General features: G+C 39.8%; 1 protein-coding gene across 1 annotated transcript in view; it reads right to left on the bottom strand.

Moving 5' to 3' along the window:
- Positions 1-10,595: 10,595 nt before the first annotated feature.
- The window catches only part of LOC128657412 (zinc finger protein OZF-like), a 174,088-nt gene continuing 169,548 nt past the window's right edge, over positions 10,596-15,135 (bottom strand). The window contains exon 8 of the mRNA XM_053711752.1: positions 10,596-12,262. Coding sequence (XP_053567727.1) covers positions 11,328-12,262 — 935 coding nt within the window. The 3' untranslated portion in view covers positions 10,596-11,327. The remainder of the gene's footprint in view (positions 12,263-15,135) is intronic.

The raw sequence follows: 15,135 nt of genomic DNA, 5'->3' as shown, positions 1-15,135 counted from the left end.
AGAGAAATAGTGAGAGACACAATCACACACAGAGGGTTAGAGAGAAAGAGAGACACAATCACATACAGAGGGTTAGAGAAAGAGAGACACCATCACACACAGAGGGTTAGAGAGAGATTAAGAGAGACACAATCACACACAGAGGGTTAGAGAGAGAGAGAAATAGAGAGAGACACAATCATACACAGAGGGTTAGAGAGAGAGAGAGAAAGAGAGAGAGACACACAATCTCACACAGAGGGTTAGAGAGAAAGAGAGAGAGAGACAATCATACACAGAGGGTTAGAGAGAGAGAGAGAGAAAGAAACACTATCACACACACAGGGTTAGAGAGAGAGAGAAAGAGAGAGACAATCACACACAGAGGGTTAGAGAGAGAGAAAGAGAGACACAATCATACACAGAGGGTTAGAGAGAGAGAGACACAATCACACACAGAGGGTGAGAGAGAAAGAGAGAGACACAATCACACACAGAGGGTTAGAGAAAGAGAGAGAGAGAGACAATCACACACAGAGGGTGAGAGAGAAAGAGAGACACAATCACACACAGAGGGTTAGAGAGAGAGAAAGAGAGAGAGAGACACAATCACACACAGAGGGTGAGTGAGAAAGAGAGAGACACAATCACACACAGAGGGTGAGAGAGAGAAAGAGAGACACAATCACACACAGAGGGTGAGAGAGAAAGAGAGAGACACAATCACACACAGAGTGTTAGAGAAAGAGAGAGAGAGACAATCATACACAGAAGGTTAGAGAGAGAAAGAGACACAATCACACACAGAGGGTTAGAGAGAGAGAGAGACAATCACATAGAAAGGGTTAGAGAGACACATAAGGGATGAGAGTCAGAGGGGGAGGAAGAGAGTCAGAGAGAGAAAGAGACCATGGGGGAGAACAACACATAGGAGAGAGATGGATAGATAGAGAGACACACACACACAAGGGGGGGGAGAGGGACCACTGCATTTTAAAGTAATAAAACAGCAGAGCTACAGAGAGTTCAGAAAATGAGTCTATAATTTAGTGTGAAGTACAGAGGCAAGCTGCTAAGGTAGTGGGTGTAAATTTTGAGTTAACAAAATACAAAAACGACCCTGCTGTAAAAGAGTAAAAAAACACTAAACCACATTCATTAAATTATCATTTTCACTAACAGAATCCCTTTCAGTAAAATCTTACTTTAATAAGATGTGGCTGAAACACTGCTCTCTCTTCCTGCTCTGTATAAGGATTCAGGAAGTGACAGTGGCACATTCCACTGCACTTAGAGGGGAAGAACAGAACTCTCTTTTTCACTTTAGCAAAGCTAGCAGGTTCACAGGACAGCAACAAAATATATGAAAGTTGTTTTTTTCCGTTTTTGTTTTGTTTTATATGATTTAACATCCAGCCCCAACCCTATGTTCCACTTACTAATGCCTCTCGCTGGATTGGTTCAGCCCAAATAGGACTGCCTCAAATAAGCAGTTAATGGGCCATGCAATGATCTTAACCACTTGCATCCAGTAGGTGGCGCAGCATGTTGTGTAATGGTGGGCAGACCTGCTTGTGCCTCTCCATTGCACAACATCTAGTTGTGAAAAAAAAATGCTGGGGAAAAAAAATTACAATTTTTTTTTTAAAGCCAATAAAAAAATATATATTTTTGCCCATATGAGAGGTGAAGCACTGCCTCACCTGCCTCTAGTGACTGCACATCACTGGAAGCAGTGTATGCATTGACACTTCCTTGGAGTTATCAACCTGCCTATATTTTTTCCGCCTCTAGTTCTTCTTTTAAGAGTGATTTTCAAAATCATCATGGAGCAATCGTTTGTGCTGCTGGTGGCTCCAGCATGGCCGCTCAGGTTTTGGTATGTGGATCTTGTTCGGATGTCCAGTTGCCAACCTTGGCCACTTCCATTAAGGTCAGACCTTATATCTCAAGGTTCGTTTTTTCCGTCAGGTTCTCAAATTATTAAATTTGATGGTATGGAAATTGAACGCTTAGTCATAGAGGTTTCTCTGACTCAGTGATTATTACTATGTTGCAGGCTCGTAAATCTGTATCTAGAAAGATTTTTTTTATCGAGATTGGAAGACTTACATTTCATGGTGCTCTTCTCATAAATTCTCTTGGCATTCTTTTAGAATTCCTAGACTTTTACAGTTTCTTCAGGATGGTTTGGATAAGGGTTTGTCTGCAAGTTCCTTGAAAGGACAAATCTCTGCTCTTTCTGTTCCGTTTCACAGAAAAATTGCTAATCTTCCTAAAATGTATTGTTTGTACAGGCTTTGGTTCGTATCAAGCCTGTCATTAAGCCAATTTCTCCTCCTTGGAGTCTTAATTTGGTTTTGAGGGCTTTACAGGCTCCTCCGTTTGAGCCTATGCATTCTCTGGACATTAAATTACTTTCTGGAAAGTATTGTTTCTTTTGGCCATCTCTTCAGTTAGAAGAGTTTCTGAATTATCTGCTCTTTCTTGTGAGTCTCCTTTTCTGATTTTTCATCAGGATAAGGCGGTTTTGCGGACTTCTTTTAAATTTTTACCTAAAGTTGTGAATTCCAACAACATTAGTAGAGAAATTGTTGTCCCTTCGTTTTGTCCTAATCCTAAGAATTCTTTGGAAAGATCTTTACATTCTTTGGACGTGGTTAGAGCTCTGAAATATTATGTTGAAGCTACTACAGATTTCAGAAAGACTTCTAGTCTATTTGTTATCTTTTCTGGTTCTAGGAAAGGTCAGAAGGCTTCTGCCATTTCTTTGGCGTCTTTGTTAAAGCTTTTGATTCATCATGCTTATTTGGAGTCGGGTAGATCCCCGCCTCAGAAGATTACGGCTCATTCTACTAGGTCAGTTTCTACTTCCTGGGCTTTTAAGAATGAAGCTTCTGTTTATCAGATTTGCAAAGCAGCAACTTGGTCTTCTTTGCATACTTTTACTAAATTCTACCATTTTGATGTTTTTTCTTCTTCAGAAGCAGTTTTTGGTAGAAAAGTTCTTCAGGCAGCTGTTTCAGTTTGATTCTTCTGCTTATAATTTCAGTTTTTTTCATTATAAAGATTAAAACTTTTTGATTTGGGTTGTGGATTCTTTTTTCAGCGGAATTGGCTGTCTTTATTTTATCCCTCCCTCTCTAGTGACTCTTGCGTGGAGTTCCACATCTTGGGTATTTGCTATCCCATACGTCACTAGCTCATGGACTCTTGCCAATTACATGAAAGAAAACATAATTTATGTAAGGAACTTACCTGATAAATTCATTTCTTTCATATTGGCAAGTGTCCATGAGGCCCACCCTTTTTGTGGTGGTTATGATTTTTTTGTATAAAGCACAATTATTCCAATTCCTTGTTGATGCTTTCGCTCCTTTCTTATCACCCCACTTCTTGGCTATTCGTTAAACTGAATTGTGGGTGTGGTGGGGTGTGTATTTATAGGCATTTTGAGGTTTGGGAAACTTTGCCCCTCCTGGTAGGAATGTATATCCCATACGTCACTAGCTCATGGACTCTTGCCAATATGAAAGAAAACATAATTTATGCTTACCTGATAAATGTATTTCTCTTGTAGTGTAGTCAGTCCACGGGTCATCCATTACTTATGGGATTATATCCCTTCCCCAACAGGAAGTTGCAAGAGGATCACCCAAGCAGAGCTGCTATATAGCTCCTCCCCTCACATGTCATATCCAGTCATTCGACCGAAACAAGACGAGAAAGGAGAAACCATAGGGTGCAGTGATGACTGGAGTTTAATTAAAAATTTAGAACTGCCGTAAAAGACAGGGCGGGCCGTGGACTGACTACACTACAAGAGAAATAAATTTATCAGGTAAGCATAAATTATGTTTTCTCTTGTTAAGTGTAGTCAGTCCACGGGTCATCCATTACTTATGGGATACCAATACCAAAGCTAAAAGTACACGGATGATGGGAGGGACAAGGCAGGAACTTTAAACGGAAGGAACCACTGCCTGTAGAACCTTTCTCCCAAAAACAGCCTCTGAAGAAGCAAAAGTGTCAAATTTGTAAAATTTTGAAAAAGCGTGAAGTGAAGACCAAGTTGCAGCCTTGCAAATCTGTTCAACAGAGGCCTCATTTTTAAAGGCCCAGGTGGAAGCCACAGCTCTAGTAGAATGAGCTGTAATCCTTTCAGGAGGCTGCTGTCCAGCAGTCTCATAGGCTAAACGTATTATGCTACAAAGCCAAAAAGAGAGAGAGGTAGCCGAAGCTTTTTGACCTCTCCTCTGTCCAGAGTAAACGACAAACAGGGAAGAAGTTTGACGAAAATCCTTAGTTGCCTGCAAATAGAACTTCAGGGCACGGACTACGTCCAGATTATGCAAAAGTCGTTCCTTCTTTGAAGAAGGGTTAGGACACAATGATGGAACAACAATTTCTTGATTGATATTCCTGTTAGAAACTACCTTAGGTAAGAACCCAGTTTTAGTACGCAGAACTACCTTGTCTGAATGAAAAATCAGATAAGGAGAATCACAATGTAAGGCAGATAACTCAGAGACTCTTCGAGCCGAGGAAATAGCCATCAAAAACAGAACTTTCCAAGATAACAGCTTGATATCAATGGAATGAAGGGGTTCAAATGGAACACCTTGCAAAACGTTAAGAACTAAGTTTAGGCTCCACGGCGGAGCAACAGTCTTAAACACAGGCTTAATCCTAGCCAAAGCCTGACAAAAAGCCTGAACGTCTGGAACTTCTGCCAGACGTTTGTGCAGAAGAATAGACAGAGCAGAAATCTGTCCCTTTAACGAACTAGCAGATAAGCCCTTTTCTAAACCCTCTTGTAGAAAAGACAATATCCTAGGAATCCTAACCTTACTCCATGAGTAACTCTTGGATTCGCACCAATGTAAATATTTACGCCATATCTTATGGTAAATTCTTCTGGTAACAGGTTTCCTAGCCTGTATTAAGGTATCAATAACCGACTCAGAGAAGCCACGCTTTGATAAAATCAAGCGTTCAATCTCAATGCAGTCAGCCTCAGAGAAATTAGATTTGGATGGTTGAAAGGACCCTGAATTAGAAGGTCCTCCCTCAGAGGCAGAGACCATGGTGGACAGGACGACATGTCCACTAGGTCTGCATACCAGGTCCTGCGTGGCCACGCAGGCGCTATCAGAATCACCGATGCTCTCTCCTGTTTGATCTTGGCAATCAATCGAGGAAGCATCGGAAATGGTGGAAACACATAAGCCATGTTGAAGACCCAATGTGCTGTCAGAGCATCTATCAGCACCGCTCCCGGGTCCCTGGACCTGGATCCGTAACAAGGAAGCTTGGCGTCTTGGCGAGACGCCATGAGATCCAGATCTGGTTTGCCCCAACGATGAATCAGTTGAGCGAAGACCTCTGGATGAAGTTCCCACTCCCCCGGATGAAAAGTCTGGCGACTTAGAAAATCCGCCTCCCAGTTCTCCACGCCTGGGATGTAGATCGCTGACAGGTGGCAAGAGTGAGACTCTGCCCAGCGAATTATCTTTGAGACTTCCAACATTGCTAGGGAACTCTTGGTTCCCCCTTGATGGTTGATGTAAGCCACAGTCATGATGTTGTCCGACTGAAATCTGATGAACCTCAGAGTTGCTAACTGAGGCCAAGCTAGAAGAGCATTGAATATTGCTCTTAACTCCAGAATATTTATTGGGAGGAGTTTCTCCTCCTGAGTCCATGATCCCTGAGCCTTCAGGGAATTCCAGACTGCGCCCCAACCTAGAAGGCTGGCGTCTGTTGTTACAATCGTCCAATCTGGCCTGCGAAAGGTCATCCCTTTGGACAAATGGGGCCGAGAAAGCCACCATAGAAGAGAATCTCTGGTCTCTTGATCCAGATTTAGCAGAGGGGATAAATCTGAGTAATCCCCATTCCACTGACTTAGCATGCACAATTGCAGCGGTCTGAGATGCAGGCACGCAAATGGTACTATGTCCATTGCCGCTACCATTAAGCCGATTACCTCCATGCACTGAGCTACTGACGGGTGTGGAATGGAATGAAGGGCACGGCAAGCATTTAGAAGTTTTGATAACCTGGCCTCCGTCAGGTAAATTCTCATCTCTACAGAATCTATTAGAGTCCCTAGGAAGGGAACCCTTGTAAGTGGCAATAGAGAACTCTTTTCCACGTTCACCTTCCACCCATGTGACCTCAGAAATGCCAGAACTATCTCTGTATGAGACTTGGCAGTTTGAAAACTTGACGCTTGTATCAGAATGTCGTCTAGGTACGGAGCCACCGCTATGCCTCGCGGTCTTAGTACCGCTAGAAGTGAGCCCAGAACCTTTGTAAAGATTCTTGGGGCCGTAGCTAACCCGAAGGGAAGAGCTACAAACTGGTAATGCCTGTCTAGGAAGGCAAATCTTAAGTACCGGTAATGATCCTTGTGAATCGGTATGTGAAGGTAGGCATCCTTTAAGTCCACTGTGGTCATGTACTGACCCTCTTGGATCATGGGTAGGATGGTTCGAATAGTTTCCATTTTGAATGATGGAACTCTTAGGAATTTGTTTAGGATCTTTAAGTCTAAGATTAGTCTGAAGGTTCCCTCTTTCTTGGGAACCACAAATAGATTTGAATAGAATCCTTGCCCTTGTTCCGTCCGCGGAACTGGGTGGATCACCCCCATTAGTAAGAGGTCTTGTACACAGCGTAGAAACGCCTCTTTCTTTATTTGGTTTGCTGATAACCTTGAAAGATGAAATCTCCCTTGTGGAGGAGAAGCTTTGAAGTCCAGAAGATATCCCTGAGATATGATCTCCAACGCCCAGGGATCCTGGACATCTCTTGCCCAAGCCTGGGCAAAGAGAGAAAGTCTGCCCCCCACTAGATCCGTTTCCGGATAGGGGGCCCTCTCTTCATGCTGTCTTAGGGGCAGCAGCAGGTTTTCTGGCCTGCTTGCCCTTGTTCCAGGACTGGTTAGCTTTCCAGCCCTGTCTGTAACGAGCAACAGCTCCTTCCTGTTTTGGAGCGGAGGAAGTTGATGCTGCTCCTGCCTTGAGGTTACGAAAGGCACGAAAATTAGACTGTTTGGCCTTTGATTTGGCCCTGTCCTGAGGCAGAGCATGGCCCTTACCTCCCGTAATGTCAGCGATAATTTCTTTCAAGCCGGGCCCGAATAAGGTCTGCCCTTTGAAAGGAATATTAAGCAATTTAGATTTAGAAGTCACATCAGCTGACCAGGATTTAAGCCACAGCGCTCTGCGCGCTTGGATGGCGAATCCGGAGTTCTTAGCCGTAAGTTTGGTTAAATGTACGACAGCATCAGAAACAAATGCGTTAGCTAGCTTAAGTGCTTTAAGCTTGTTCATAATTTCATCCAATGGAGCTGTGCGAATGGCCTCTTCCAGAGACTCAAACCAGAATGCCGCCGCAGCAGTGACAGGTGCAATGCATGCAAGGGGCTGTAAGATAAAACCTTGTTGAACAAACATTTTCTTAAGGTAACCTTCTAATTTTTTATCCATTGGATCTGAAAAGGCACAACTATCCTCCACCGGGATAGTGGTACGCTTAGCCAAAGTAGAAACTGCTCCCTCCACCTTAGGGACCGTCTGCCATAAGTCCCGTGTGGTGGCGTCTATTGGAAACATTTTTCTAAATATAGGAGGGGGGGGGAAAAGGCACACCGGGTCTATCCCACTCCTTGCTAATAATTTCTGTAAGCCTCTTAGGTATAGGAAAAACGTCAGTACACACCGGTACCGCATAGTATTTATCCAGCCTACATAATTTCTCTGGAATTGCAACCGTGTTACAATCATTCAGAGCCGCTAATACCTCCCCTAGCAATATGCGGAGGTTCTCAAGCTTAAATTTAAAATTAGAAATCTTCCTGGATCAGATCCGTCACCTACAGAATGAAGCTCTCCGTCCTCATGTTCTGCAAATTGTGACGCAGTATCAGACATGGCTCTCCCATCATCAGCACGCTCTGTCCTTAACCCAGAGCAATCGCGCTTGCCTCTTAATTCTGGCAATTTAGATAATACTTCTGTCATAACAGTAGCCATGTCTTGCAAAGTGATTTGTATGGGCCTCCCTGTTGGCGCCACAATATCACGCACCTCCTGAGCGGGAGGCGAAGGTACTGACACGTGAGGAGAGTTAGTCGGCATAACTTCCCCCTCGTTGTCTGGTGATAATTTCTTTACATGTAAAGATTGACTTTTATTTAAAGTAACATCAATGCAATTAGTACACAAATTTCTATTGGGCTCCACAATGGCCTTTAAACATAGTGAACAAAGAGATTCATCTGTGTCAGACATGTTTAAACAGCCTAGCAATGAGACTAGCAAGCTTGGAAAATACTTTCAAATAAATTTACAAGCAATATAAAAAACGCTACTGCGCCTTTAAGAAGCACAAAAAGCTGTCACAGTTGAAATAACAATGAACCAAATTAGTTAGCAACCAAATTTTCACAGTAAATGTATTAAGTTAGCAGAGCATTGCACCCACTTGCAAATGGATGATTAACCCCTTAATACCCAAAAACGGATAACAATTATATAATTAACGTTTTTATCACAGTCAAACACACTGTCACAGGTCTGCTGTGACTGATTACCTCCCTCAAAACGAATTTTGAAGACCCCTGAGCTCTCTAGAGACGTCCTGGATCATGGAGGATGAAGTAGGAAGATTGTGACTGAAATTTTACTGCGCAAAAAAGCGCTAAAATAGGCCCCTCCCACTCATATTACAACAGTGGGAAAGCTCATAAACTGTTTCTATGCAGAAAACAAAGATACCCATGTGGTAAAAATCATGCCCCAATAAGTTTTATCACCAAGTACCTCACAAAAAATGATTAACATGCTAGTAAACGTTTTGAACATATATTTTAAAAGCTATGAAGTGTTATTAATAAGCCTGCTACCAGTCGCATTTACTGCAGTGAAGGCTCATACATTACTTCAGCATTAACAGTATTTTCTGAGTGAAATTCCATTCCCTAGAAAAATACTTCAGTGTACACACACTCATCAGCCTAATACCAGTCACTACCACTGCATTTAAGGCTGAACTTACATTACATTGGTATTAGCAGTATTTTCTCAGTCAATTCCATTCCTTAGAAAAATAATTTACTGCACATACCTCGTTTGCAGGGGGGCCCTGCATGCTATTCCCCTCTTTCTGAAGTTACCTCACCCCTCAGAATGTGCGAGAACAGCCAGTGGATCTTAGTTACGTCTGCTAAGATCATAAAAAACGCAGGCAGATTCTTCTTCTAATGCTGCCTGAGAACAAACAGCACACTCCGGTGCCATTTAAAATAACAAACTTTTGATTGAAGAAATAAACTAAGTTTAAAAACATCACAGACCTCTCACAACGACCTATCTTTAGTTAGGTTGCAAGAGAATGACTGGATATGACATGTGAGGGGAGGAGCTATATAGCAGCTCTGCTTGGGTGATCCTCTTGCAACTTCCTGTTGGGGAAGAGATATAATCCCATAAGTAATGGATGACCCGTGGACTGACTACACTTAACAAGAGAAATGAATTTATCAGGTAAGTTCCTTACATAAATTATGTTATGCTGGTTTTAAGACAAAGGGTGGTCACACCAAATATTTATTTGATTTAGATTTTTCTTCTGTTAACTCACTTATCAATTTGTTAATTAATAAAAATAAACTATTGGCATTTATATTTTTGAAAGCATTCTTACCTTACATACTTTTTTTTACACCTGCAACCCAACAAACACACAAACTTTAATATCGCAGCTATATTAATGCATAACCCCATAGACTTCAATGGAGCACGAAAAGTGGAGAACATATTCCCCTATGTGAAGGACATTAGAATGTGAAATATTTATAGTAAATACACAGGTAAACACTTTAATATAAATATCAAATAAATATGATTTTTCAGTTACTTGACTTTTTAAAAAAAAATCATTTTTATTAGACAGTGTTATTATGAGTGTAGCTGTACTTATATATGTACTTTTGATGTGTTTTGTACAACTTTTTAGTCAGAGGTAACAGTTAACCAGAGCTCTGAAGTCGCACTATCCTGATACCCGTTAAATTGAATTGTGCTCGAGCAAACACTTTTTACTTTAAACCTGCAATACGAGCACTACTTCGCTTGCTCAAGTTAGTGCGCTACTCGTAATCTAGCCTTTTATCCGTCTTTAATTATCCTTAGCAGAAAAGATGAGATAAGAAAAACAGGTTTCAACATCGCTGCTCCAATTACTTACAGAAACTTATGGGCATTTGGAAGCCAACACTTTTTAGAGTTACATTATAGGAAAAGGGGAATAATGAGTAATACAAGTACATTTAATACACATAACTAAATATTTTATATTACAATTTAAAAGTGTTTAATGCCCCTTTCACCCATTAGCTGCTGAACAATTTTACACCCCAAGGCTGAGCTGTTTTGGAGCGTTTAGATGATGCTTAAATTTAAACACTACTGGAAGGCATATTTCAATGAGAACCCCACACAAACTAAACATTGTTTTTTCCAACACGCCCAGCAGATTAAGACTTTACCATTATTTTATATATTTATCATATGTGAGACATCTACAACAAACAGTATAAAAATGCATATTTTGATTACAATTTTAATAAACAAGGTTATAACATTACAGTGTGGGATATTTTTAGTTCTCAACTCTATAGTCAAATGTTTGAGGATCTATAATTGTATTAGGTAACCTTTCTAAAATAAAGAGAAATAAAGAATAATTTCTAAAGAATTTAGGAACTGGAAATTAAAAGTAAAAACTTTTTGATGTTAACATAGGGGCTCTTCCTGTACACCTATACATCTGGTCAATTTAAACTCCAGCTAGGGAAATGCTGTCACCTCAGTGATCATCTGACTATAACACACTCAACAGTACCTACATTTCATGGTTTATTAACATATGAATAAGTGCTTTTGGGTATCTTTTTTATATAACTGCACATAGAAGCTCCCTTCCATGAACCTCTACTCAATTTTTTTTATATCAAATCACCCAAGGATGACAAACACATTGTGCCATATTGTAACCTCTTGAGGTGCTCCTAAAGTATGCCCCCTCCCCAGAGGACAATATGTAGTCATCATCAGAATGCTAGAAATTGTGTGGATGAAAACTGTGTGTCACCCTCTGCACTTATGAGGTTAAGCCCTGATTTCCCAGATTTCCTGTAAAATTAATTTTCTGATGAGTAACAAGATGTCCTTTCAGGGTAAAATTCAGGACATAAAAATGTTTTTTTCTCCTGTATGACTTTCTTGATGAGAAATAAGATTTGATTTATGGTTAAAACATTTTCCAAAGTCAGAACATCAAAATGCTTTTTCTCCTATATGAATGTTCTGATGCCTAATAAGATGTGTTTTCCGAGTAAAACATTTCCCACAGTCAGAACATGAAAATGCTTTTTCCCCTGTATGAACTTTCTGATGCGAAATAAGGTTTGATTTCAGAGTAAAACATTTCCCACAGTCAGAACATGAAAATGCTTTTTCTCCTGTATGAGTCTTCAAATGAGTATTGAGAGTTGTTTTCAGAGCAAAACATTTTCCGCAATTGGAACATGAAAATTCCTTTTCTCCTGTATGAATATTTTGATGCCTAACAAGATGTGGTTTCCGAGTAAAACATTTCCCACAGTCAGAACATGAAAATGCTTTCTCCCCTGTATGAATTTTCTGATGTGAAATAAGATATGATTTCAGGGTAAAACATTTTCCACATTCAGAACATGAATATTGTCTCTCTCCTGCATGAATTTTCAAATGAGTATGAAGAGTTGTTTTCAGAGCAAAACATTTTCCACATTGGGAACATGAAAATCCTTTCTCTCCTGTATGAATTTTTTGATGCCTAGTAAGATGTGGTTTCCGACTAAAACATTTCCCACACTCAGAACATGAAAATGCTTTTTCCCCTGTATGAATTTTCTGGTGTGAAATAAGATTTGATTTTACAGTAAAACATTTCCCACATTCAGAACATGAAAATTCTTTCTCTCCTGTATGAATTTTCAGATGATTATTAAGATTTGCTTTCTGGGTAAACCGTTTTCCACATTCAGAACACGAAAATGCTTTCTTTCCTGAATTCATTTTTTGATGTCTAATAAGATGTGAATTCCCAGAAAAACATTTCCCACGTTCATAAAATACATTTTTCATGAGGTTTCTTTGGTTTTGAAGAAGATTGAAAGATGAATCTGCACTCTGACAATGAGTAGGATTATTGGATTTTGTAAATTCACCTGTTGATTAGAAATACAAAGAAAGTACTGTTATTTATTAATGACAATTATCTTTAGAAAATTGTAACTGTTGCAAACTAGTCTCCTAATTTATGTTATGACTTCTATACCTTTCCCCAGCCTCCATGCTAAGGCTTAAAGGCAGTTTACCGGATATTAGGGAGTATGTTAAAGAACTATACTGCATTGCATATTTCTAAATTACTGAGATAAATTACAACAACATTCATATCTGTTTTCAACCTATTTTTAAATGTATTTTAGAGCTTGTGTTTCAGTTTTAGTAATTACAATCATTTCAAATCTACAATTACTCTTTATTATTATTTTTAGTATTAACTATTACTTGTGTGCACAAAGCATTCAGTTTTATTTATTTTTTTAGAATGTTGCATTTATACCACATGTTCTTTATTTGTAATGAGGATTTTCTTCTCATCAGATAATCATTTCATATAAAAAGTAATGTACAATGTACATTAAGATGTAGTTAACATAAGCAAATAAATATTTCAAGAATTAGTTTTGTTTTTTGTAACGTAATAAAAAAAAGTGCTTTTAAAATGGTGTTCACATAATGTTCCAGGAAGACAATGACTGCAGTCACAAAACTACACTTCATAAATATTGCCTCTGTGTACAAATGTTGATTTAGTTATTTGCACTCACAATGCTTCTTTTATTGACTTTGTAACATAGTAGATGAGTTTGAAAAAAGACCGAAGTCCATTGAGTTCAACCTATACAAATCTAATATACTTACAAATAAAAACTCCAGTTGAGCTTAAAGTAATCCCACTAAAAGGTGACCCATTTAATACAAGCCATCATATCCATGAATTTTGTTTCTAGCCAGACATGTAGCCAAACAATTTTTAAATGTATCTAGGGTATGGATTGTGTTGGTATAGGCTGTAACGCATTTTAGCCTCACCGCACAACCTGTAATACCGGCGCTATGGAAATCCCACGCAAAAACGTAATTTTCTCTTGTTAGATGTATCGAGTCCATGGATTCATCCTTACTTGTGGGATATTCTCCTTCCCTACAGGAAGTGGCAGAGAGAGCACCCACAGCAGAGCTGTCTATATAGCTCCCCCCTTAGCTCCACCCCCCCCCGTCATTCTCTCTGCCTGCTTAACTGCTAGGAAGGGCAAAGAGCTATGTGGTGACTAAAATGTAGTTTTTTACTTCTCAAGCAAGAGTTTATTATTTTAAATGGTATCGGTGTGTACTATTTACTCTCTGGCAGAAAAGGGATGAAGATTTCTGCAAGAGGGATGATGATCTTAACACTTTGTAACTAAGATCCACTGCTGTTCTCACAAGGCCTGAAGAGTATAGGAAAACTTCAGTTGGGAGAACGGTTTGCAGACTAAGCTGCATATGAGGTATGTTCAGTCTATATTTTTCTAGACAGACCGTGTTAAATCTAGAAAAGGCTGACAATATCCCCATGAGGGAAGGGTAAGCTGTATTCAGATACTTTAACAGGAATTTCAGCTTGCTTGCAAGGGCTCATTAGTTACTGGTGACACTGTTAGGAAAAACTTTTTTTTGATGCATTTATAATGTTTTTTGAAGGGACTAAAGGGGTCATTGTGGCTTGGTTTTGAGTTTTGTAACTCACATGTTTAATTAAGAGATACTCTGGTGTTTCTCTGGTAGGCCTCAAAACATTGAGTAAGGTGGGAGGGGCCTCAGTTGCGCAGTTTCCTTTCCCCTGAGACATATCACTGCTTCTCCTGTCGTTTCTGCTGTGTTTGAGGGTTGTTAAAGAAGTTTTTCCCCCCACAAATCGTTCTGAAGGGCAGGTAGGAGCCACAGCAGAGCTGTGGCATGGTGCTGAAAGTCTTTTTTACTGGGGTTAACGTTTTTTCAATCGGTTTTTGCCATTTAAGGGTTAATTGTTTATTTGCATAGCTGTGCAAAGTTACTAAGCCTTTATAATGCTACTGTAAAAATTTCGTTAAGTTTACTGCTTTTTTACACTGTTTTGCAGAACTGGTGCAGCTTTTTTTTTCTTAAAGGCACAGTACCGTTTTATTTCTAAGTGTTTTTTACTTTGATTACAGTGTTTTCCAAGCTTGCTTGTTACATTACTAGCCTGTTTAACATGTCTGACACCAAGGAAAATCCTTGTTTAATATGTTTGGAAGCCATTGTGGAACCCCCTCTTAGAATGTGTCCAAATTGTACTGATATGTCTATAAACTATAAAAAACATATATTAGCACTTAAAAATAGAGCAATAGATGATTCTCAGTCAGAAGTAAATGAGGGTTCGCCATCTAGCTCTCCCCAAGTGTCACAACCAGTAACGCCCGCACAAGTGACGCCAAGTACCTCTAGTGCGTCAAATTCTTTTACTTTACAAGACATGGCCACAGTTATGAATACAACCCTCACAGAGGTTTTATCTAAACTGCCTGGTTTACAAGGAAAGCGGGACAGCTCTGGGTTTAGGAAAAATGCTGAGCCATCTGACGCTTTAGTAGCCGTATCTGATATGCCCTCACAATGCTCTGAAGTAGGGGTGAGGGATTTGTTATCTGAGGGAGAAATTTCTGATTCAGGAAAGACGCTTCCTCAGACAGATTCTGATATGACGGCCTTTAAATTTAAGCTTGAACACCTCCGCTTATAGCTCAGGGAGGTATTAGCGACTCTAGATGATTGTGACCCTATAGTGGTTCCAGAGAAATTGTGAAAAATGGATAAATACTTAGAGGTTCCTGTTTACACTGATGTTTTTCCAGTTCCTAAGAGGATTGTGAATATTATTACTAAGGAGTGGGATAGACCAGGTATTCCGTTCTCTCCCCCTCCTGTTTTTAAGAAAATGTTTCCCATATCTGACACCATGCGGGAC

This window comes from Bombina bombina, chromosome 4, assembly GCF_027579735.1.
Source record: "Bombina bombina isolate aBomBom1 chromosome 4, aBomBom1.pri, whole genome shotgun sequence".
NCBI lineage: Eukaryota > Metazoa > Chordata > Amphibia > Anura > Bombinatoridae > Bombina > Bombina bombina.
This window is presented reverse-complemented; position numbering and strand designations above follow the sequence as displayed.